Source organism: Enhydra lutris, unplaced genomic scaffold (genome assembly GCF_002288905.1).
Source record: "Enhydra lutris kenyoni isolate GAN:26980312 unplaced genomic scaffold, ASM228890v2 scaffoldscaffold93, whole genome shotgun sequence".
Taxonomy (NCBI): domain Eukaryota; kingdom Metazoa; phylum Chordata; class Mammalia; order Carnivora; family Mustelidae; genus Enhydra; species Enhydra lutris.
Window position 1 is genome coordinate 2,981,760 of NW_019154177.1, and position 24,859 is coordinate 3,006,618.

The following is a 24,859-nucleotide window of genomic DNA, read 5'->3' on the forward strand; positions in this document are numbered from 1 at the left end:
ATCTTTTAGCTTTCCAACATCGGCGCAATTTCATTGGCTACCACGTTATCCCGTCTCTTCAGGTTTTTGTTCCTCTCACATCTGATTTTCGTAGTCTGGATACAGTGCTTTTCAAAAAACTAAACATTTACTTCGTTGATACTGTAGTTCAAAACTCTATATTTCTGTAGTTTGGGGGGAGAAATTTGAGAAATATTGCCCCCGATAATGTACTCTTTATTCTCCCTATTCAATAACCCCAACAATCCCCTATCATATTACAAGTTTCTGAAACCTTTTTCAAAAATGAGATCCCTTTATAATACTTACATGAAGGAACTCCTTTGAATCCTACCTCAACCATAATAAAATTACACTGGAGTTTACAGAAATATTCCCAGTAATGGGGCACCTCTGTTAAATATTAATGTTGACTTCTAAACTTGGAGCTTTCTGAATCTTATATTTTCTCAGGTCTAGAGTATATTCTGCCAGATGTAAAAGATCAGTGACTAAATTCTCCAGCACCAACCTCTCTGAACTTTGTGGAGCAGGCGTGTACTCAGCGCAATCAACAGGATTCCTAGACACAAGAAGGGCCAACTTCTCATTGCCAAGACCTAACCTTATAGTTCTTAAAATTTTTCGAGTTTTAAAACACCAAATGTGACCGTTTTGTACTAAGAGTAGGTAGGCCAGATTCTACCTTTTCATTGGTTGAGTACTTTTATACTGAACAGCCAGTAAGAAATCTAGCATCCTTCATCTGGATGGAACGTTCATATTTTATTTGAAGCCTATTTAATCCAATGGATACGCAGGAGGCTGGAACGGTAAGAAATCCCCGAAACAAGTGTTTCCTTTTAAAAAGCTGCGTTTAATTAGAGTCCTCGTTTATTACACTAAGAAAAGTTTGATTTCCAGATGTTCACTTATGAAAGCTTATCTTGGAAGAAGGCCGTACACCTGTTGTAATGGAGTGTCCTTCAAACGCCCAGTTCCGATTGTTCTATTTACAAATTGGTAGAAATTACAGGTTGCGTTTGAAAACACAGACTCGGGAAAATGGGAAGTAGCTGGGAGTGGTTGTGAAGATGCTGGTGGGAACATCCCAGTATAGGCCGCCAGCTAGTACTCGGGCCATCGGATATTGGGGGGAAACCGGGAAGCTCGGGTAACTTAGGCCGCGCGGACTTGTTTGAGAACTTCAGGAGCGCAGCGCGGGAAGGAGACGTCACTGCCTTCTCTCGGCCCCCAGGCGACGTCCCCGAGCCTGTGGAGGGGCGTGTGGGCTCCCGGGCGCGGCCCTGGAAAAAGCATTTTATTCTCTCCTTTGATTCGCACTGGGGAATCACTGGAGCCCTGTTGACGCTTCTAAAGGCCCCGTACAGCCACAAAGAAGTTACAGGAGGGTTTCCCGCAGAAGTCACGGGAGCCGTGCCCTCTCGCTGTCGCCCTGAGGCGCAAGGGAGGGGAGCGTTGAGTCCGGCCGGCGCCTCCCGAACGCCCCTCGTGGGCGGGGTTGGGAGCTGCCCTGCAGGGGAAGAGCGCGCCACAGCGCCCAGGGTAGCCCGTCCGCCCCGCCGGGGCACGTGGGAAGGCCGGGAAGGCCTCGGGGGCGGGTCAGGCGCACGGGACGGTGGCAACAGCTGGTTATGCACTTGCAGGAGGGTCTAATTGTGCGCTCGTGAAACCAAAACGCAGAAAAGGTCCTGACCAGGCGTGTCCCTCTTCGGCGTCGCCGGGAACGGCAACGGCGCTGACGAGGGCTGGCCCCCGGCCTCTCCCCCTCCCCGGCCATTTCACGTTCACCACAGGCTGGGAACGCACGTCCCTCCTGACACCGCCCGGGACTCTTATCTGGGTGCCTCGAAGACGAACCGCTCTTCCTCCGCCCCGGAAGAAAAGGCTTGTTTTGCAAAGGGCGGTGGCAGCCTCCGACGTTACGGGGCTGCGGAGCCCGACCCCTGCTCGCCCAGAAGTGCGGTCTGCTGGAGGCGACAGGGGAGCCGCCGCAAGGTCCCCGCGGGGCAGCGCGGAGGGCGGCGGAGCCGGGGGCGCTAGGGGGCGAGAGGCGGGCGCGGGCGAGCACCAATCACAGCACGGCCCCGCCCTATAAATACGCCGCGCCGGGGCCTCCGGCGTCTTCCTGCTCAGTCAGGGCTTGGTCGCTTGTTTGGTGTGCTCCGATCTCACCATGTCCGAGACCGCGCCGCCCGCTCCGGCTACCTCCACTCCCCCCGAGAAGCCCGCAGCGGTCGGCAAGAAAACCAAGAAGCCGGCTAAGGCTGCGACCACCGCCAAGAAGAAGTCCGTGGGCCCCTCGGTGTCGGAGCTGCTCGTGCAGGCGGTGTCCTCTTCCAAGGAGCGCAACGGCGTGTCCCTGGCGGCGCTCAAGAAGGCGCTGGCGGCCGCCGGCTACGACGTGGAGAAGAACAACAGCCGCATCAAGCTGGGCCTCAAGAGCCTGGTGAGCAAGGGCACCCTGGTGCAGACCAAGGGCACCGGTGCCTCGGGCTCCTTCAAGCTCAACAAGAAGGCGGCCTCCGGCGAGGCCAAGGCCAACCCCCCAAAGGTGGCGAAAGCCAAGGTGACGGGCGCTTCTAAGAAACCTAAAAAGGTCACAGCGGCTACTAAAAAAGCGGTCAAGACTCCGAAAAAGGCTAAAAAACCGGCTGTGGCCAAGAAGCCGTCCAAGAGTCCCAAGAAGCCCAAGGTTGTGAAGCCCAAGAAAGTAGCCAAGAGCCCCGCCAAAGCCAAGGCTGTGAAGCCCAAAGCGGCCAAGGCGAAGGTGACCAAGCCAAAGACGGCTGCGAAGCCCAAAAAGGCCGCACCCAAGAAAAAGTAGAGTTGCAGTTGGAACTTGTTCCAGTAACCCAACGGCTCTTTTAAGAGCCACCAACCTATTTCAGAGGAAAGAGCTTTAGTACGTGTATTTCGGCTCCCACGTGGAGTTGCCACCCAGTTGCGAGGACGGTTTTGGGCTGATCCTTACCCCACACCGCAATTTCTTAGAGACTTAATATATTTTCGCTGATGTGCCTAACCTTCCTAGGCGAAACCTTCCTAGCCGTTTGGCAACCAGCGGCCTGCTGTGCTGTCTTGCCTAGCTAACGACGTCGGCGATGCGTGGGGAGCTAATCGTCCCCGGCTGTGCTGTAAGTCCACACCTTTTCCTCCACGCGGACTACGGTCGTGGCAGAAGCCCCGCCCCGGCCCCAGCTGGAAGCGTGCGCACCTGGCGATTGCCCTAGTTGAGTTAAAAGCCGGGCCCTGCGGTATTTGGGACAATAGTGTTTAAAGCGGCCTTTTATGGACTTGGTCTCCTCTGAGAAGTGCTTGTGGGGTAACCAGTGAAACCGAATGCTTGGCCACCCTCCGCAAATGCTGCGCGCCAGCTGGATGTCCTTGGGCATGATGGTGACGAGCTTTGGCGTGGATGGCGCAGAGGTTGGTGTCCTCGAGGAGCCCCACTAGGTAGGCCCCGCACGCCTCGGGCAGCGCCTCGGGCCCGGCTCTGGAAGCTCAGGCTTCTGCGGGCGCGGCGCCTTCGCGCGGGTCGGGTTGTGCGCCGCCGGGCAAGTATCTGGCGCTGGTCACAACGAAGCTTGACTGCAATGGAGTTTGGGAGACTAAGCCCCAAAGCCCCTTACCCGGCTTCTGTAGATATAGTAAACAAAACTGCCCTGATTGGGTGATATTTGCAAATCCACTCTGTACCTAAGAGCGTATTTTATCGCCCCCAGGGTTTTCTATTCTGGTGGCGCTACCATGTTAGGTAGGAAAGGACGCTTTCGCAGAATTGTCTCTTTAGGCTTTTAAAATTTAATTCTAGCATGCAGATTTTAATCACGTCTTTCACCTCCGAGGAGAAAACATATGGTGATGCAGGGTTACTAATCAGCTCAATTGGTTGTAAAGCCTTATTTTTTACACACGTCCCTGCATACTCTTTGTTCCATTTTTCAGGTGATATTTCTCCTGTTGCCGGGCTCCCACTATCCGATGTCTGCCGTGCAGGCATTTCGCATCTCTGCTCCACGCAGGCATGTAGCTATTTAATGCTTTCTTTGAACTCAGTCATCTAGGAGCACCTATCATACACATGCATGATGGTTCATTTGGTCTTTAGTGAGAGCTAATTACAAAACGGTAGCTTTATACACATTCCTTCTTGAAACCTTTCGAAAATTCTTTCAAGTCAAATTCTATTTTTAATGTCCTTCGCATGGAGTAACAAGCTATTCGTCCATTTCCTATTGGTAAGCACTGACACTGTTAACATTTACCGTTGCGGACTGTGGTGCAGTGCAATGGAATTCAGCACTGAAATTGCTAGATCAGAGTGCATTTTATATTTCAGTTGGTGCTGACCTGTCCTGAAAATAGTTCCCCCCACCCATTCTGGCCATCAAGGTGTGGTCTCAATTTTTGCCAGTCTAAATGGTGGAAGATTATTTCACATTGTCACTTTGATGGGCATTATCACAGTCCTAAGTATATATCCTTTCTTTAGGTTTATTGGTCATTTGAATGCACTTTTCAGAGAATGCAGGCTTATCCCTTTACTAATTCTTTTCATTGGGCAGTTTGTCTTTCTTGTCCCATTGTGGTTTTTTTTAATATAGTAGTGAACTACTTATCACCTCTGTTGCAGATAGTTTTCTAATTTTTGGCATTTTTTTTTTACTGTTTTGTTTATGGTAAAATTTCCGTTTAAATATAGATATCTATATAAAATTCAAAATATTAAATGTTAGAAACTTACAAAGCTTCTAGATTTCCATTCTTGGTTAAGAAACTGAACCCCACCCCTCCATTCTTCATTCAACAGCCTAGGTTTTCCTCTCAAAATTGCTTCCTAAAATTATTTTAGTCTCTAACCCATCTAAAACTTTATGCACTTTTATAGAATCCGAGTTTATATTCTCCCAGATAGGCGGCCTGTTGTTCTAACACGATTTATTAAATAATCCATCCCTTCCTCCCACTGTATGTCCTGTTATTAAAGTCTCAAATGGGATTTCTTCTGTTCTTTTCTACTGATCTCTCCGTATAAGTCATGTTTATTAACTTATATGCTTGTTTCTACTGTGAATGGAAGGCCCTCGTTTCCTTTTTTAGGACTTAATTGCTAGTAAGGAGGAAATGTATTGATATATTGTATCAGTGAATTTACCAATTTCTATAATCCCACTTCTTGTTACTTTTTAGAATAGAGCCCCTTGAGTTTTTTCCTAGTCATCACCAAAATAACTTTTATTGGTTTTTGTATCTTCCTTGATGTGAATACCAAGCATTTTATTTCCCTTTTGTACTGCATTTGCTAAGAATTTCCAAAGTAAATAATTTAGCAGGAATTCCTCTTTAGTTTTTGGTTTTAAGCTATTGTTTGTCCTTTGGGATATTAATTTTTGGCATCTTCATTATTTTAAATACCTTCAAAGTTTGCTGTTTGAAAACTTTTCAATAGCTTTTAGATTTTAATATATTGATATATAATTTTCTTCAAACTCAATGTGACTGAAAGAATGAACTAGAAAAAGATGTGCATTTTTCTAAGGTGGTCATCTAGGAGAGAAGCAGGTGTGCTGCGGTAGAGCTGGAGGAGGGCAAGTCAAATTGATGAAGTTTAGAATATAAGTGAAGTCTGGAGCCGACGACCACGAAAGAATTCTTAAGACGTCTCTTGTGCAAAAAGGTGATTTTATTAAAGTGTGGGGACAGGCCCGTGGGCAGAAAGAGCTGCTGCCGGGGCGCCTGGGTGGCTCAGCGGGTTAAGGCCTCTGCCTTCAGCTCAGGTCATGATCCCAGGATCCGGGGATCGAGCCCCACATTGGGCTCTCTGCTCGGCAGGGAACCTGCTTCCTCCTCTCTCTCTGCCTGCCTCTCTGCCTACTTGTGATCTCTGTCTGTCAAATAAATAAATAAAATCTTTAAAAAAAAAAAAAAAAAGCTGCTGCCTTGTACCCCAAGGAGTGGTGATTATATACTGGGGAGTTGGGGAGGTGAGGACAAAGGGGGTGTTCAGAAGGGCTGACACGGTAAAAACTTTCAGGATATCGGAGGCCTGGTTATTGTCAAGCCAAGCTGTTTTGTTTTCTCTAATGAGGTACCAGTTGGGAGCTTCCTGGTGGAATGCCACATTTCTGCTGTCACATGTCCTTGTCAGTGAGCTTTAGGTTTAGAAGAAATTCAGCTTGATTTACATTTCCTTTCACCTCTGCCTCCTATTTTAGGGAGGGGAGGGCAATGTTAGGGCTTCAGGAACTGAGTTCTGGGTCCCTGGAAGTTAGGCTGTTGGTAAGAAAGCCTCTTCCTTGTAAATCACTAGGACATTTTTAAGCGGAGGGAGTCTCAGGTCTTGCAGGATTGTGATCTCTACAAGTTAGCTATTGGTTCTTTAGGGCAGCTAGGAGGGCCTGAGGACTGTCACAGATGTCACAAAGCGGGGGTAAAGGTGTAGGGTGCCAGCTTCTGCTTTGTCCTTAGCCAGCCTTTTGCTCCCCCATCAAAATTCTGAGTCCCTGAGATTACCAACTGGATACGGGTGTTAGCAACTGGATTCCAATACTGCTGACTGAACTGAGTACAGGCCCGAGACTAGTTAAGTAATTATGTAGATCAGTAGTGTGGAGGTGACTGCTAACTTTGAGAATGGTTTTGGGGAGGACGGAATTGAATTAAGCTAGAAGTATAAATTTGGGAATCGTTGGTATATGGATGGCAAGTAAAGCCATGAACCTGGGTGAGGTCATCAAGGGGATGACCTTGGTAGAGAAAAGTATAAAGGGGAAAGTACTGTCCTGAGGCATTAAACATCAAGGGCAGAGGATAGCTAGTCCTGACCATTTATCACTGATAAAACTGAGTGACTATTCTTTGTGCTTCCATTTGCTAATGTAAAAGTTGCATTAGAGCAGTGATTTTCACGGACTGTCAGGAAGAGATGAGAACATCTGAGAGCGTGCCACCCTGTAAAGGTAGATAAGGCTTCCTGGGATTTATGTTGGGGGCCCTTACGTCGTTAGGCGTAAGTGTGTTTGCGCTGGGTCATGAAGACTGCGTATCTTATTGGGGTCACAAGTCTGAAAACCAGTGGTTAAGATGCTCCTTTATGGTTTTTTCACAATCCCAAGAATCTGCTGTTTTGATGTTCTCACCACAGAATCAGATCTAACATCTGTGTAAGACAGTAGGACAGTAGAGAGACTTGAAATCCATCTCCTTGTCCCAGGTCTTCCAGAAACAGGTGGGTAAGAGGTGACATACAAATTCTATTATTTACTAATTGATTGCATTGTCCTTGCCTGTGGGGACTTTTGAAAGGAAAGAAAAGAGATGCACAAAGCACAGGATTTCCAGGATTTCCGGGACTGATGGGTGACCAGTGCGGGCCCTTTAAAATACTGATGGCAAATCATGACCCTGGCTCTCTAAGTCCTACATTTGCTCACAAACGGGAAAAAGAGCGGAGGGGAAATCTCGCATCTGGAGCCTGCAGGTTGTGTGTCCTATGTGCCCAAAGGAAAAGGAGGAACGTTGGGGGGCGGGGGGGTGAGTCTGTTCTATTCTTTACACTACGACTTATTGTTCAGATCTTTGACAATGTGTACATGCAAATCTCAGGGGGAAAATTACTCTGTGGACAAAAACAGGACTGGATTGGGCACTTGGGTGGCTCAGTGGGTTAAGCCTCTGCTTTTGGCTCAGGTCATGATCTCAGGGTCCTGGGATTGAGCCCCGCATCGGGCTCTCTGCTCATTGGGGAGCCTGCTTCCCCCTCACTCTCTGCCTGCCTCTCTGCCTACTTGTGTTCTCTCTCTCTGTCAAATAAATAAATAATCTTAAGAAAAAAAAACAGAACTAGGTTAAACTAGAAGTATTACCTACGATGTGGTGACTGAGTACAGTGCTGGCCCAGTAGCTCCCCCAGTATCCCATCGCGGGTGCGCCATTGTTGAGCTCACCAGTCGCCTGCTGGACTTAAAATTTTATTTAACAAAAACTACATGGTCATTTCCAGGGTGTCTCAGAATGGGTTTCCAGGAGTGGGAATCCGGGGTAAACAGAACACTGCCAGCTGCAGTTTACAGGAAAATCATCATCACGGAATCTTAAATACAAATGCCTAAAGACAGCAATGTGAGTGGACTTCAACTCTCATTGGTCACCATCCATTTTATTTCATTTTATAATAAATAGTTTGCTACAAAAATCAAAATTACATGGAGAGATCCACACTGAGAAGTCCACTTCCATGTCACTGACCTTGGCCACTCAGTTCCCTTTCCAGTGTCTATGCAAACAGAAACACAACATACTTTTCTTCCTTGTCCTCTCACAGGAGAATGCATACAAGTTCTCTCCCACTGTTCACTTAGTAGTCTGTCCTGGACCTGTGGCCATCCCCTCCCACAGGTACGTGATACACAATGTATAAAACAATAGTTTGCCTTGGTTTTGGAAGCTCCATGTCTGTATCAGAGAGCTGAGCCCTTTGTATGAGGTGTTTTCTCAGATAGTCCTTTGTCTTTTAACTTTGATAAATGTTGCTACCCAGCCTTATCTTTCAGTAATTGAATGTGTCAGTATTTTCTTTCACAGCTTTTGGATTTTGAGCAATATATTAAGAAGGGTCTTTGCCACTTTAAGAATCAAAGGAATTTACCTCTATTTTCTTTTTTTTTTTTTTTTTAAAGATTTTATTTGTCAGAGAGAGAGAGGGAGAGAGAGCAAGCACAGGCAGACAGAATGGCAGGCAGAGGCAGAGGGAGAAGCAGGCTCCCTGATGAGCAAGGAGCCCCATGTGGGACTCGATCCCAGGACGCTGGGATCATGACCTGAGCCGAAGGCAGCTGCTTAACCAACTGAGCCACCCAGGCGTCCCCTCACCTCTATTTTCATCTGGGTTTTTGTTCTGTTCTTTTTAACATGTCAACCTTTGTTCTATTTGGAGCTTATCCTAGTATATATGGTGTTTTACAAACGACTATCCCATCGTCTCACACTAATGAAGTCCGTCTTTACTCCCAGTGATGAGAAAGGCTGTCTGTGGGGCCCCTGGGGGGCTCAGTCGGTGGAGCGTCCAACTCTTGATTTCAGATCAGGTCATCTCAGGGTCATGAGTTCAGGCCCCACCTTTGGCTCTGCACTGGGTGTGGAACCTATTAAAAAAAAAAAAAAAAGTGCTGTCTTTATGGCATACAAAATTCCTGTGTTGTCAACTTCTGGACTTCCTGTTGTGCGTCAGTCCCTCTGTCCAAGCACTGGCACCACACTGTGTTAACTGAGGACTGACGATCCTTCCCAAAAGAGGGCAAAGATCACCCACCCTTCCTGTCCTTAATTTCCAATTTTAAGGCAATCATGACCATTCCAGCTTTTCAAAGAACTGTGCAATGCTTAGAGCTAGACAAGCTTCGGAGGTGAGTTAGCTCCCCTGGCGAGCCGCAGGGAGCGCGGCACTCTGACTTCAGGCCACAGCAGCCCCACCAGCTATGAAGGGCCCACCAGAGCTTCAGAGCGCTGTGCTTTCACCTGGCGTGTATGTCGGGCCACATTCAAGGTCAATGAGTGAAAGAAACTAGATTAAGTTTTATGATCTTAGAATCGGTGGGTGTTCTCTTTGAACTAATTTATCATTCTTTCCTCCAAACTCTTTACAGGGCACCGTCACTTTCCACATGGGGAATCCTAACTACAGAGGAAACAGATAAGGAGGCAGGTAAGGTATCCTCATTCCCATGCACTGAAGACGAAGGAGCTTTTGTAAGCAGCCACTCTCTTCCACACTCACATAGGGTTTGGTGTTTTTTAAAGGATCGCTCACATATCTGCTAATTCTTCAGAGAGGGCACAGCGTCCAGGTGTGCGCGCGTAGACCCTCTGCCCCTAGAGAACCCAGCGCTGCCTGGCTACTCTAAGGTAAAGCCGAGCGACGTGGGAATTGACCCACAGATCCGCACTATCCCATGTACCACACAGAAAGGGCACCACTGGAAATAGGATTCAGTCAATGGCGGCAGCAGCTCCCCCCAAAATCTTGTGGGTTGATTTTATCCTTTTATTTATAAAGCTGCTAATATGCTACGTGCTCCGTGGTTGTGCAGCAAATATTCAGTATTTTGATACTGAGAGACAAAAACAGTGAGTAGCAGTTAAGCAGCTCCTGAACCTACCTAAAAAGCAAACTGGAGGTTTTAAAGTTCACTCTGGTGCTGAAAACTCTTCTCATGGAAAACAGAGTCCTTAGAAGATCCCAACCTTCTTTAAACTTTTTGAATCAGGAAACATAACCTACAAAGAGAAAATCGTAACAAAACGTGACAAAAGAGCACTGTAAAGCTCACTGAACGAGCAGAGTGAACAGCCCCGCAGCGCACGCCGGTCGGAACCCAGATCGTCCGCCGACTGCTACTCACCGCCCTCCGTCCTCCCTAAATGTCCCTCCTCCTGATGTCCGACAGTCATTCAGTTTAGCTGGTTTGGGATCTTACATTAAATGGAAATCAAACTACAAGCAGTCTTTTGTGCCTGGTGTCTTTACGCAGAAAATCAGGTTTGGCAGATTCATCTGTGTTGCTGTGCAGAAGTGTGACTCGTTTGTGTCCTATCAGCTTCCATTTTGTGACTATACCCCAGCTTAGGCGTCCGTTCCACTGCTGACTGACATTTGTTTCTTTCTCAGGGATGACAGTGCCACGAGCGCTCCTGCACGTGGTTCGGCGCCTGTGCGGACACGAGGATGTTTACATTCCTAGAGTCAGAAATCACTGGGTCAAACCCTAAACTCTCCCCAAGTGGTTGTACCACTTCTCCCTGCTCTGCAATCAAAAACGAAAATGAAAGCCGTAGTTATGAACATCCAAATGACCCTCCCACACCTAATACTGAGTCAAATTTAGATGAAAATCCCTGTTTCATATCCTAGTTTTGGGTTTTTTAATTAAAATTGTTGGTCTTTTTCAATGTTACCCATCGTGGCAGATGCACGGTTTTCCTTTGCATCTCTTGCCCACTTTTCTATCACACTGTGTGTCCCCAACAAAACCCCACGGCCTGGGTGGCTTACACCGAAAGGTACTTTCTCACAGGTCTGGAGCTCCACCACTGATGTCCCATGGCTGACCCGCCGTCCCAGCCCCCCGGAGGAGGAGCAGATCCTGTGTGGCCCAAAGCTCCCATTATGAATTACACTGTCGACTGTCCAGTGGCCGAGGCCGCCAGGTAAACAAAGGCACTCTCCAAGGGCCTCGAGATCACCTCCCAGCAGCTAGGGGCAAAGGCCAGACCTCTCTTTGGGTAAGGTTAATACTACATACGCACTTCTAGAAACTGCTGACTTACACTGCCACACAGATGTCCAACCCATCGTTCAGTCTTTCTCCAGATGCTGCACCCGCAGGCCCTCCCCTGTCCTCGGACGGTCACTCCATCGCCTTAATTCTCCCCTGGACCCGCGGCAACAGCCTCCCAACCGGTCTTCCTATTTCTACCACCATCCTCTTCAGTCTGCTCCCAACACAGAGGGCAGGTGTTTTCTCGTGTCCCCTGACTCAAATCCTGCCATCAGCTTCCCTCCTCACACAGTAGAAAACCCAGTGTTCCTACAAGGTCTGAGGGCCAGGCCTTTCAAACATCTATTTTCATAATTCTACTCGGTAAGAACTACTTGTCACAGCAAAGACACAAAAGCAAAACAAGAATTTCATTAAATAATACTTACCCTGACTTTACTTTTTCTGTGCTATTTTCTCTACATTCTGTTCTCTCATAAAAAGGTGGCAGCAGCCCCTTAAACTGATTTCACAAATACTTAATGGGTTGCGCCCAGCAGAGCAAACTACACTGCTCTGTACAGCCGGATGTCTTTGCACCCAGACATGCCCCCAGCACCTCACACTGTCACCCTGACCGCGCCTCCAGGAGCAGCCCGGGGCCTTGCCCTTCCCAGGAGCCTCGGGAGCACACACCTGCCTTGGGGCCTTTGCATGGATCATCCCGTCTACCCGGAATGGTTTGCCCAGAAAGCACAAGAGCTCATTCCCTCACCTTCTTTCAGATTTTACTCCAATGTCCTCAGTGAGGCAGCTCCCTTTACCTCCTACGTCACTGTCCAGCCCCTCTGGATCCCCCAAGGATGAAACAGCATCCATCCTCCCCGGAACTCATCAGACCTAGAAAGAGCCTTCAGTACCAGGCCCTCCTGCCCCAGGACAGAGCTGGGGTTGGAAGACCACCAGAGGACAGCTACTTCCAGAACCCGACGCCCTGAGGGAGCACCTGCTAGCCAGCTGACCGGATGCAGGCGACAGGAACTGGCTGGGACTCTGGGGTGGGGGCGGGGGGTGCACAAGGACTGAGGCTCGGATACCCACTCCAGCACTTCCTGGCCACGGATCTTTGACAGTCGGCTTCGTGTCGCACAGGTCTGGAATTCTTGGCTGCCAACTGGAGTTTCAGAGCATCCCCACGTCACAGGACTAGGTGGTTTACACAGAAGGAGGAGGACAAAGCCTCCGACTGGGGGCGGCTCGGTCAGTGAAATGTCTGCTTTCAGCTGAGGTCCTGGTCCTGGGGTCCTGGGGTGGGCTCCGCATCCGGCTCCCTGCTCGGTGGGGAGCCTGCTTCTCCCTCTGCCTTTCCTTCCCACTCACATACTCTTTAAAAAAAAGAAGAAGAGGAAGAAGAAAAGTCAACAGCTCCCCCATACCTCCTACTCACCTCACTACTATCCTCACCCACCGGGCGGCTCCCGGCTCGTGGAGCGGCGAGACTCTGTCACGGGCTGCTGTGTGTTGCTCTGCCACCACCGCCGCGCTCGGCCCCGGCTAGTGCGACACCCACTGCGCGGGAACAGGTGCACTGGAGAAATGGGCGAGCGCTGCAGGTTAAAGGGGTTTTGTCTGTGTGTGTGATGGGGGGGTTCCTTGTTTGTCTTCTCAAGAGCTGACTATTAAGCACTTACGGACATGCCATTAGTTTCAGAGAATGTTCTCAGGAACTGCCAGAGTCACTCACCTGTTTTGTCAGGAGAAAACACAGACTATTTTAGCTGCCCTAATTCATTTTACAATATTCCTCATACAGGCTCTTTTAGAACTGGTTTCTTAAAATATGTATGGTTATGGACACTCATGAAGTTTTCATTGTATTACTGAGTTGATTCTATCAGAATTTCCTAATTTATGAAGCCATTTGCATCATCACTTAGATTATTGTGTAATTTTAAAATAGTTATTAGAAATAAATGCTCCCCTCATGCTTAAGTTTTATTTATTATATAAAGGTATTATTTTACATAAGTATAAAAAAACAAAAGAGCGGAACCCCCCTTTTTTCCAAAATGCCTGTTTTTACTTTAATAGAACTAGTAATTAATCCAATGTCTCTGTTGGCTAGATGTGCTAAGCTAAATATGAAAGACTCCCAAGCAAATCCATTTCTCCCTTATATTTTACTGTTATCCAAAGACAATATAATGGCCTCCAATGTCATAAATGTAATTTTTGCTTGTTAGCAGATGTGACACATTTAGGTTTCCACGGAGTGGAAGGCCTGTGAGATACCGCTTGGATTATTACATAACTCACAAAGGCAACAGCGAGGCTGACAGCTCACGTTTCAGCTGAACCCAGAAAGCTTATTAAGCTGGTGTTTCTGTCTTCCTGCTCCTAAAACAAACAAAGCCTCCCAGTGGTTCAGACACAACTCTCCTCGCCCTGTCTCCCATATTCCGGCAGGATGTACGGATAAATAAATCTGATTCCACACTGGTGGAGCTCCTACCCGTGGCTTTGGGTTTCTCCATAAACAGGACAAAGGTCCTGTGGTCAAAGTAACATCTGGTCTAGTGGCCAGACAGAAAGGACGAGTGGGAGGAGCCTGTCCCAGCCAACGTTAGGAATGGGAAGGACTGGCCACAAACCCCAGCCACAGGGCCCTGAGCCACCTCAAGAAGCAAGAGGCTGGGAGGGAGTTTCCCGCCCACCCCGCCCATCCCCACAGGCTCTGTGGGTGTGTGTCTGGCAAGGGGTGTGGCCCTCAGCACCTGGGGCCCCAGAGGAGAAGGAAGCAAGCCCACACCCACTGTGGCAAGGGTTGTCAGAAGGCGACAGTCTGGACAGGGAGCAGAAAGGGACAGGTTGGGGATGTCAAGCTCCATCCAACTCTGCTCCGAGGACTTCCAGGGAAGGCGGGTCTGGTGACCTCTGGGGACAGAGGTTCGTAAGCTGCTTTTACAGAAGACGTTTCTGGAGAACTTGGCCCATCAGCACCAGGCAATCCGTCCGCGGCACCGTGTCCCTCCGGCCCCACTCCCCTTGCTCTAGGCTGAAGCCATCCGGATGGTGACCGTGCACACAACCCTGGCTGCGTCCCCAGAGCCCCTCACATGCTGCGCCATCTGGACGGAGGGTCCTGGGACTTGTCCCCCCAGACCTGACCACCCCGACCTGCGAGACTCGGGTGGCACGAGTGAGCTCGGGAGCCCGGTCAGCGGACGTGACCAGTGTCCAGATCAGAACTGGCCCTTCTGCTCCGAACACCGAGAGCTACAAATCTTGGCTCGCGTCCCCTCCTGCTCCAGGGGGGCCGGCCCCGCAGGGTGGCATCCAGGAGTGGGGCAGACACACAGCCCGGGCTCCTTGATGACGCAGAAACGTGAGAACCTGGAAAGGCAGCTCGCTGCAAACTGCACGTCGAACAAATGTTTCACTTCAGACTCCGTCACTCACCCTGTGAATGTGGCCCCTGTGGGGACAGTGAGTCGAAGTCTCGGCCGAGGGGGGGACGCTCCGCCCAGGCCTCAGTCAGGACCGCAGCCCGGCCGTGTCCACCGGGCTTCCCCAGCCGCTGCGGCAGCACGTGCGAGGACCCGATCCGATGTAACTGTCTTACCCTCCCTCACTGCTTACTAGTGCTCCCATCTGTGTGCACATTTCTGTTTTCTGCTGTTTCTATTCTATTTTGATAATATCAATAAAGGGGGTTTTTCTACTTCGAAATGGAGAGTACAGCTGCTGTGAATATTTTGTTCAGAACAGACACAACACCTTCTAACTCCTAGTTCAGCAGACAAGAAAATACGCTAAAATGACTCCATGCCCAGGTAGTTAAGTGCAGACAGTAAAAGCAGAGTAACTACAAAATATGACATGTTGGTAGAGGTTGGTTAAGGATAATTTACAGACATTGCTCATTTGCCTACTAACCACATAGTACAGTAATATTTACGTCTCTTTACATGTAACACAAACTTGTAGACGCCGCCCCTGGTACAACTCCGTCCTGGGCTTAGGTTTCCCAGCTCCTCGTATTAGGCTTCGTGGCCTAAGAAGTTCTGCTTAGAATGCTAAATACATGAGAAAATCCAGAGGTCATATGCGGACAGAGAAGGGGAGAGAGAGGATGGGATGGCAGTGGCAGGAAAGAGATGGGAGAAGGCAAAACAACAGGTTAGGGAAGAGCCCCTTCTAGAGTCATCTAGAAGGTGACCTGTGGACGGGGAAGTGGAAGAGGGGTTCCACACAACCAAGCTCACAGGAGACAGATGCTGACGTCAACAACTCAGACTGCATGAGTTATAAGACAACCAGGAATGGTAGGGCCTAGGGCCAAGCAGGGAGCACACTAACATTCAAACTTTTTTCAAACACCATATGCAAACACAGCGGTGTCCGTCCTGGGTACCAGTGCCATACTCCTCTACACACCACCGAACAGACAAGTTCTCAATCCCTGGTAGAAGGCTTCAGCTTTCAAGGTGTCAGACTAGTAAATTACTCGTTCATTCAACAAATATTTACTGTGCATCTACTATGAACTAAGCACCAGGCTAGATATAAAGACAAATATTTTAATCTCTATAAAACTTAATTTCCTCATCAATATGACAGATGTTAACCCCTGATTTACCCATCATCCGCAGCCCAATCCTCTGTGCCTGTGGTAGGTAGAGCTTTTTCTCAATTTCCTTAAATAGCTCTGCCAGGCTCTAGTGGGTGCTGGCATGCCCCGAGGACCCTTCCTGACTCCAGGGCCCAACTCCCTCCGCTGCCTGACTCTCTAACACAGCTGCACCCTTCCACAAGGCCTTCCTTTCCCCGTGGAGTCTCTCTGCTCCTGGCCTGCTCTGTTGTCCTGATCTGCTCTGCCTCATGTGTCTGTATGGAAAGAGCTTTTCCTTATTACCCACAACCAAGCTGTGAGAATCTAGACTCTCCCCAGAGCACACTGAGTGCTGAGAGAATCAAAGAAGCAAACTACAACTGGGACTGAAAGGAGGATATTAGAGAAAACTTCTCTCCAGATCCAGTCGGGGCACTGCCTGGGAGACATGGCTCCTTTCAACCCGTGGCTCGTCCGTCTTTAGGTTACGGCTCCCAACCCTACCCTGCAGTTGGTCTCTAAACAAGAGTCTGAAGAGGAAAAGGGTGTGGAGTACTGTGAGGTGATCGCCGGTTATGGGCCAAGTATGGAAGGGCACATATCACTTTTGCTCACCTTCTACAAACCAGAACTCAGTCTCTCGACCATACACACTGACCAGTAAACCTTCCCAGGAGTCTGACCTCGAGTCCAGGGAAGAAGAGGAAAGAGACAGTAGTAAACACGTAATCATCTCTGACACAGACGCTCTGCTGACTATCACCATGCCTGGCCCATTTCCCCTTCCTGCCATGTCCCGGGGGCCAGCATCTCTCCCTGGACTGGGTCGGCATTACGTTATGAAGACAGTTCGTGAACGAATGCAGCACCGTCAGCATCAAACCAACTGTTCCAATGACATGCAAGTCAAATGATTCTGATGATTAGGAATCATGTCAGTGAAAGAAATGTAATACCTGACGTAATTTTTGTTATTACTTTGTAGACAAACTTCACTGCAGTCCCTCATACACAGTCAACTACAGAATCTAAAGTACACCTTGGTGAGGTTTGGTAATTGTATGTTCCCATGTTACTCCCACTCTAACTATGACACAGAATATTCCTGTCACTCCAAAAAGTTCCCTTATGCTCCTCTGAAGTCAATTTAGTAAGACCCAAATAAATGGGAGAGACCTACTATATTCAGGGATTAGAAGGCTTACAACTGTCAAGACACCTGGGTGGCTCTGCCAGTTGAGTCCCCAACTCTTGCTTTTGGCTCGGGTCATGATTTCTGGGTCATGAGATCACACTCCGCGGGCATCAAGCTCTGTGCTGGGCATGGAGCCTGTTTATGATCCTCTCCCTCCAGCTCCCTCTGACCCTCCCTGGCTCACACTCTCTCTCCAAAACATGTTTTTCTAATTTCTTCATTTATTTTCCTATTTTTCTCAATTCCTTTCAGCTATTGTCTGAAACCCATTGTTTGGTTTTTTGTTTTATCTTTTTCTTTCCTCTTTTACTTTTCTGGACAAAATGATTAAGATTTGTAAACATTCACCCCAAAGGAAAGAAGAACAGGAGGTAGCACTCACTGCCACAGATTTAATCAACACTGATTTAAGCAAGATGTCTGAACTAGAATTTAAAACGATTACAAGAGTTTTAGCTAGGCTTGATATAGGTAATATGATGACACTAAATTCTTATCTTCAATAATTACTCCGAATGCAAATGGACTAAATGCTCCAATCAAAATACATAAGGTATCAGAATGGATAAAAAAACAAGACCCAGGGCGCCTGGGTGGCTCAGTGGGTTAAAGCCTCTGCCTTCCACTCAGGTCATGATCCCAGGGTCCTGGGATCGAGCCCCGCGTCAGGCTCTCTGCTCAGCGGAGATCCTGCTTCCTCCTCTCTCTGCCTGCCTCTCTGCCTACTTGTGATCTCTATCAAATAAAATCTTAAAAAAAAAAAAAAAAACAAATAAGACCCACTGATATGCTGCTTACAGGAGACTCATTTTAGGCCCAAAGACACCTTCAGACTGAAAGTAAGGGTGTGGAGAACGATTTATCATATTAATGGACATCAAAAGAAAGCTGGAATAGCCATACTTATGTCAGCCAAACTAGATTTTTTAAAAAATATTTTATCCATTTATTTGACATAGAGATCACAAGTAGGCAGAGAGAGAAGGAGAAGCAGGCTTCCCGCTGAGCAGAGAGCCCAATGCGGGGCTCGATCCCAGGACCCTGAGATCACGACCTGAGCCGAAGGCAAAGGCTTAACCCACTGAGCCACCCAGGTGCCCCGAAACTAGATTTTAAAACAAAGACTGCAATAAGAGATGAAGAAGGGCACAATATCCTCATTATGGGGTCTACCAACAAGAGGATTTAACAATTGTAAATATTTATGCCCCTAACTTGAAAGGAGTCAAATATATAAATCAGTTAAGAACTAACTTAAGGAAACTCACTGGTAATAATACAATAATAGTAGGAGACTTTAAGGGCACCTGTGTGGCTCAGACTGGTGAGCATCCAACTTTTGGTTTCGACTCAGGTCATGATTTCAGGGTTGTGAGATCAAGCCCCGCATCCCACTCCTTGCTCAGTGGGGAGCCTGCTTGAGATTTTCTCTCTCTCTGTCCCTCTACTCCTCCCTCTGCTCACATTCACTTGCTCTGTCAAATAAAATCTTAAAAAAAAAATAGGGGACTTTAACACACTCATAGCAATGGGCAGTTCATCTAAGCACAAGATCAACAAGGAAACAAAGGCTTTAAATGACACACTGGACCAGATGGACTTCACAGATGTATTCAGAGCATTTCATCCCAAAGCAGCAGAATACAAATTCTTTTCACGTGCACATGGAACATTCTCCAGAACAGATCACATACTGGGTCACAAACAGGACACAACTAGTACAAAGATAGAGTCATATCATACATATTTTTAGACCACAATGCTATGAAGCATGGTATTGACCATAAGGAAAAATGTAGAAGGATCACAAATACATGGACGCTAAAGTACATTCTACTAAAGAATGAACAGGTCAACTAGGAAATTAAAGAATTAAAAAAAATATATGGAAGCAAATGAAAATGAAAACATTGACAGTTCAAAACCTTTGGGACACAGCAACGGCAGTCCTAAGAAGTATACACCAATACAGGTCTTCCTCAAAAAGCAAGAAGAGTTTCAAATACACATACTAACCTTAGAATTAAAGGACCTGGAAAAAGAACAGCAAACAAGCCTAAATCCACCACAAGGGAAATAATAAAAATTACAGAAGAAATCAATGATACAGAAATAAAAAAAAAATAGTAGACCAGATCAACAAAACCAGGATCTAGTTCTTTGTAAGAACTGACAAGATTGATAAATCCCTAGCCAGACTTATCAAGAAGAAAAGAGGAAGGACCCAAATAAAATCACGGATGAAATAGGAGAGCTCAAAACCAATGCCGAAGAAATACATAAAATTATAAGAGACTATTATGAGCAATTCTATGCCAACAAACTAGGCAATCTGGAAGAAATGGATGCATTCCCAGATACACAAACTATCAAAATTGAAACATGACGAAACAGAAAATCTGAACAGACCCATAACCAGCAAAGAAATTGAGTCAGTAATCAAAAAATGTCCCAACAGGGAAAGGGAGGAGCAAGGTGGCAGAGGAGTAGGAGACCCAAATTTCATCTGGTCCCAGGAATTCAGCTAGACAGTTATCAAACCATTCTGAGCACCTAAAAACTCAACAGGTGATTGAAGAGAATAGCAACACTCCAATGAACAGACAAGCGACCACTTTCTGGAATATAGGATGTGGAGAGATGTAAATCCAAGGTGCTATATGGGAAGACAGACCGCAAGGGGAGGGAGCCTCCGTGAGCTGGCTACTGCCAAGTGAGAAATCAGTGGAGCACAATTTCAGAACTTTTAGAAGTCTGCTCCACGGAGGGACTTCGCTCCAGTGACTAGGAGTGAGTGTGTGTGTGTGTGTGTGTGTGTGCGCGCGCGCGCGCACGTGTATGTATTCCTCACTGGGACAGTGTGGTCTCAGGACCCTCCGGGTCACAGAAAGAAGACTGGGGGTGCCTGAGTGTGGCAGAGCTCCCAGGTACTGGAGCGTGGAAGCCAGCTGAAAAGACAGAGCCAAAGAGGGGGCTCTCAGTTCTGGGTTCCCATAATCTCTGATCCCCGGCATAGTCGGGCTACTGCTCTTCAGGCAGGGACCCCACAAGTGACAGATCTGGAGAGACCCCCCCACACACACACATCCTCCACCTGGAAGAGCAACACGGGAGCACGCTGCACACTGGGTTTGGAGACTCCAAATGGGGCCAAGTGCAAGAGACAGAAATGCTCGGTCACAGGCTTAGTGAGCTTGGAACCCAGCCAGAGACCAGGCAGCTGGAGTGATTCACTGCTTTTCTTAGAGGGTGCACTGAAGAGTGGGGGCCCCGAGCTCTCAGTTCCTCCTGGGCCGAAATGGGGAGGCCAGCATTTTCATTCCCGTCCTCCAAAACTTTACGGAAAGCATTCGGGGAACAAAAGCTCCCAGAGCAAAACCGGAAGATTACTTAGCCCGGCCCCGGGCAAGGGTGGTGCAATTCGGCCTCACGCAAAGACATTTGAGAATCACTGCAACTGGCCCCTCTCCAGATCAGCAAGAACATTCAGCCAAGACCAAGTCTACTGATCAGTGAGAACGCAAAACACCAGTTAGGGGAATACAGCACGTAGAATTCATGGCTTTTTTTCCCATGATTCTTTAGTCTTCCAAAGTTAAATTTTTAAAATTCTCATTATTTGTTCTTTTTCTACTTTTTGGTTTTTGAATTTTTCCTCTTTCCTATTTTAACCTATTTTCACTATTTTATCTTATTAATACCTTTTTAGAAATCTTTTTTAATTTTCATTTTTATAGTCATATACTATTCCTTCATTGTATTTAACCTAAATTTTGTATACATATAAGTTTTTCTTTCTTTAAAATTTTGGGATACAGTTTCTTCCAAAAGACCAAAATATACCCTAAATCTAGCTTATGGCTTTATTCTAGTCTCTAGCCTGATCACATTCTCTCCTTTTTTTTCTTTCTTTATTCAACCAACTTATCTTATCAATTCTTTTTTTAAATCATTTTTAATCTTCATCTTTACAGTCATATTCCATCCTTTCATCGTGTTTACCCTTATTTGTGTGTGTATATATATACACATATATATATATGTACGTACATATATATATATAAGTTTTTCTTTCATTAAAATTTTGGGAGGCAGTTTCATCTAACAGAACAAAATACACCCAAAATCAAATATCTGGCTCTGTTCTATTCACCAGCCTAATCATTTTTTCCCCCTTTCTTCTCCCCCCAGTTTTGGGTCTCTTCTGGTTTGGTTAGTGTATATTTTTCTGGGGCCACTGTTATCATTTTAGCATTTTTTCCCTCATTCATCTATTCTTCTCACAACAAAATGACAAGGCAGAAAAACTCACCTGAAAAAAAAAAAAATGAACAAGAGGCAGCAAGAGGCAGTACCAACTGCTAGGAACCTAAACAATACAGACATTAGTAATATGTCAGAACTGGAGTTCAGAATGACGATTATAAAGATGCTAGCTGGGCTTAAAGAAAGCATAGAAGATACTAGAGAATCCCTTTCTGGAGAAATAAAAGAACTAAAATCTAACCAAGTTGAAATTTAAAAAAGCTAATAATGAGGTGCAATAAAAATGGAGGCTCTTACTGCTAGGATAAATGAGGCAGAAGAGAAAATTAGGGATATAGAAGATCAAATGATGGAGAATGAAGAAGCTGAGAAAAAAAGACAAACAACTACTGGATCATGAAGGGAGAATTCAAGAGATAAGTGATGCCATACGATGAAACACTATTAGAATGATTGGGATCCCAGAAGAAGAAAGAAAGAAAGGGGCAGAAGTTATACTGGAGCAAATTACAGCAGAGAATTTGCCTAATTTTGCAAAGGGAACAAGCATCAAAATCCAGGAGGCACAGAGAACCTCCGTCAAAATCAATAAAAATAGGTCCATACCCCATCATCTAATAGTAAAACTTACAAGTCTCAGACAAAGAGAAAATCCTGAAAGCGGCTTGGGACAAAAGGTCTGTAACATACAATGGTAGAAATATTAGATTGGCAGCAGACCTATCCACAGAAACCTGGCAGGTCAGAAAGGTCTGCACTAAACAAGCACTAAATGAGAAAAATATGCAGCCAAGGATACTATATCCAGCTAGGCTGTCACTGAAAATAGAAGGAGAAATAAAAAGCTTCCAGGACAAACAAAAACTAAAAGAATTTGTAAATACCAAACCAGCCCTACAGGAAATATTGAAAGGGGTCCTCTAAGCAAAGAGTGAGCCTAAAAGTAGTAGACCAGGAAGGAACAGATACAATATACAGTAACAGTCACCTTATAGCCAATACAATGGCACTAAATTCATATCTTTCAATGGTTACCCTGAATGTAAATGGACTAAATGCCCCAATCAAAAGGCACAATGTATCAGAATGGATAAAAAATTTTTTATCAGATTTATCTGATAAAAAATTTTTATCAGAATGGATAAAAAAAATAAGATCCATCAACATGCTGTCTGCAAGAAACTCATTTTAGACCCAAAGACACCTCCAGATTTAAAGTGAGGGGGTGGAAAACAATTTACCATGCTAATGGACATCAAAAGAAAGCTACAGTGACAATGCTTATATCAGATAAATTAGCCAAAGACTACAATAAGAGATGAGGAAAGACACTATATCATACTTAAAGGGTCTGTCCAACAAGAATATCTAATTTTAAATATCTGTGCCCCTAACATGGGAGCAGCAAATTATATAAACCAATTAATAACAAAATCAAAGAAACACATCAACAATAATACAATAATAGTAGGGGACTTTAACACACCCCTCACTGAAATGGACAGATCATCCAAGCAAAAGATCAACAAGGAAATAAAGGCTTTTTTTTTTTTTAAGATTTTATTTATTTATTTATTTGACAGAGATCACAAGTAGGCAGAGAAGCAGGCAGAGAGAGAGGAGGAAGCAGGCTCCCCGCTGAGCAGAGAGCCTGATGTGGGGCTCGATCCCAGGACCCTGCGATCATGACCCGAGCCGAAGGCAGAGGCTTTAACCCACTGAGCCACCCGGGCGCCCCGGAAATAAAGGCTTTAAATGACACACTGGACCAGATGGACATCACAGATATATTTAGAACATTCCATCTCAAAGCAACAGGATACAAATTCTTCTCTAGTGCACATGGAATATTCTCCAGAGTAGATCACATTCTGGGACACAATCAGGTCTCAACCAGTACCAAAAGATTGGGATCATTCCCTGCATTTTTTCAGATCACAGTGCTTTGAAACTAGAACTCACCCACAAGAGGAAAGCTGGAAAGAACTCAAATACATGGAGGCTAAAGAGCATCCTACTCAAGAATGAATGGGTCAATGAGGAAATTAAAGAAAAATTTTAAGAATCATGGAAACAAATGAAAATGAAAACACAACTGTTTAAATCTTTGGGATGCAGCAAAGGCAGTCTTGAGAGGAAAGTATATAGCAACACAAGTCTTTCTCAAGAAACAAGAAAGGTCTCAAATACACAACCTAACCCTACACCTAAAGGAGCTGGAGAAAGGACAGCAAAGAAAACCTAAACCCAGCAGGAGAAGAGAAATAATAAAGATCAGAGCAGAAATCAATGAAATAGAAATCAAAAGAACAGTAGAACAGATCAACAAAACTAGGAGCTGGTTCTTTGAAAGAATTAATAAGATTGATAAACCCCTGGTCAAGACCTACCAAAAAGAAAAGAGAATAGACCCAAATAAATAAAATCATGAATGAAAGAGGAGAGATCACAACCCCAATGAAATACAATTATAAGAACATATTATGAGAACTATACACCAAATTTGACAATATGGAAGAAATGGATGCATTCCTAGAGACATATAAACTACCAAAACTGAACCAAGAAGAAATGAAACTGGAACAGACCCATAACCAGTAAGGAGATCGAAGCAGTCATCAGAATCTCCCAACAAACAAGAGCCCAGGGCCAGACAGCCTCCCAGGGAAATTCTACCAGACATTTAAGGAAGAATTAATACCTATTCTCCTGAAACTATTTCCAAAAAATAGAAATGGAAGGAAAACTTCCAAGCTCATTTTATGAGGTCAGCATTACCTTGATCCCAAAACCAGATAAGGACCCCATCAAAAAGGGGAATCGCAGACCAATATCCCTGATGAACTTGGATGCAAAAATTCTCACCAAAATACTAGCCAGTAGGATCCAACAGTACATTAAAGGGATTATTCACCACAACCAAGTGGGATTTATTCCTGGGCTGCAAGGTTGGTTCGACATCCACAAATCAATGTGATACAATACATTAATAAAAGAAAGAAGAAGAACCTTATGATACTCTCAACAGATGCTGAAAAAGCATTTGACAAAAGTATAGCATCCTTTCTTGATCAAAACTCTTCACAGTGTAGGACAGAGGGTACATACTCAATATCATAAAAGCCATCTATGAAAAACCCACAAGGAATATCATTCTCAATGGAGAAAAACTGAGAGCTTTTCCCCTAAGGTCAGGAATATGGCAGGGCTGTCCACTATCACAACTGCTATTCAACATAGTATTAGAAGCTCTAGCCTCAGCAATCAGACAACAAAAAGAAATAAAAGGCATCTGAATTGGCAAAGAAGTCAAACTCTCACTCTTTGCAGATGATAGGATACTTTATGTGGAAAACCCAAAAGACTTCACTCCAAAACTGTTAGCAATCATACAGGAATTCAGTACAGTGTCAGGATATAAAATCAATGCACAGAAATTGGTTGCATTTCTATACACCAACAGCAAGACAGAAGAAAGAGAAATTAAGGAGTCGATCCCATTTATAATTGCACCCAAAACCATAAAAT

At 45.8% G+C, this 24,859-nt stretch overlaps 2 protein-coding genes across 4 annotated transcripts in view; one reads left to right on the forward strand and one right to left on the reverse strand.

The window, feature by feature from the left end:
* Nucleotides 1-24,859, reverse strand: part of LOC111138542 (histone H2B type 1-A) — a 364,628-nt gene that overhangs the window by 129,359 nt on the left and 210,410 nt on the right. The gene's annotated exons all lie outside the window — the stretch shown is intronic.
* Nucleotides 2,177-12,346, forward strand: LOC111162611 (histone H1.1). Of its 2 annotated transcripts, XM_022527124.1 has the most exons (4): nt 2,177-3,456; nt 9,648-9,706; nt 10,670-11,208; nt 12,044-12,346. In XM_022527124.1, exon 1 carries the CDS (start codon nt 2,177-2,179, stop codon nt 2,825-2,827), a length of 651 nt encoding a protein of 216 aa, XP_022382832.1. In that variant the 3' UTR covers nt 2,828-3,456; nt 9,648-9,706; nt 10,670-11,208; nt 12,044-12,346. The 2 variants fall into 2 exon arrangements, with proteins under 2 accessions (XP_022382832.1, XP_022382831.1); XM_022527123.1 differs by having other exon boundaries at nt 10,670-12,346.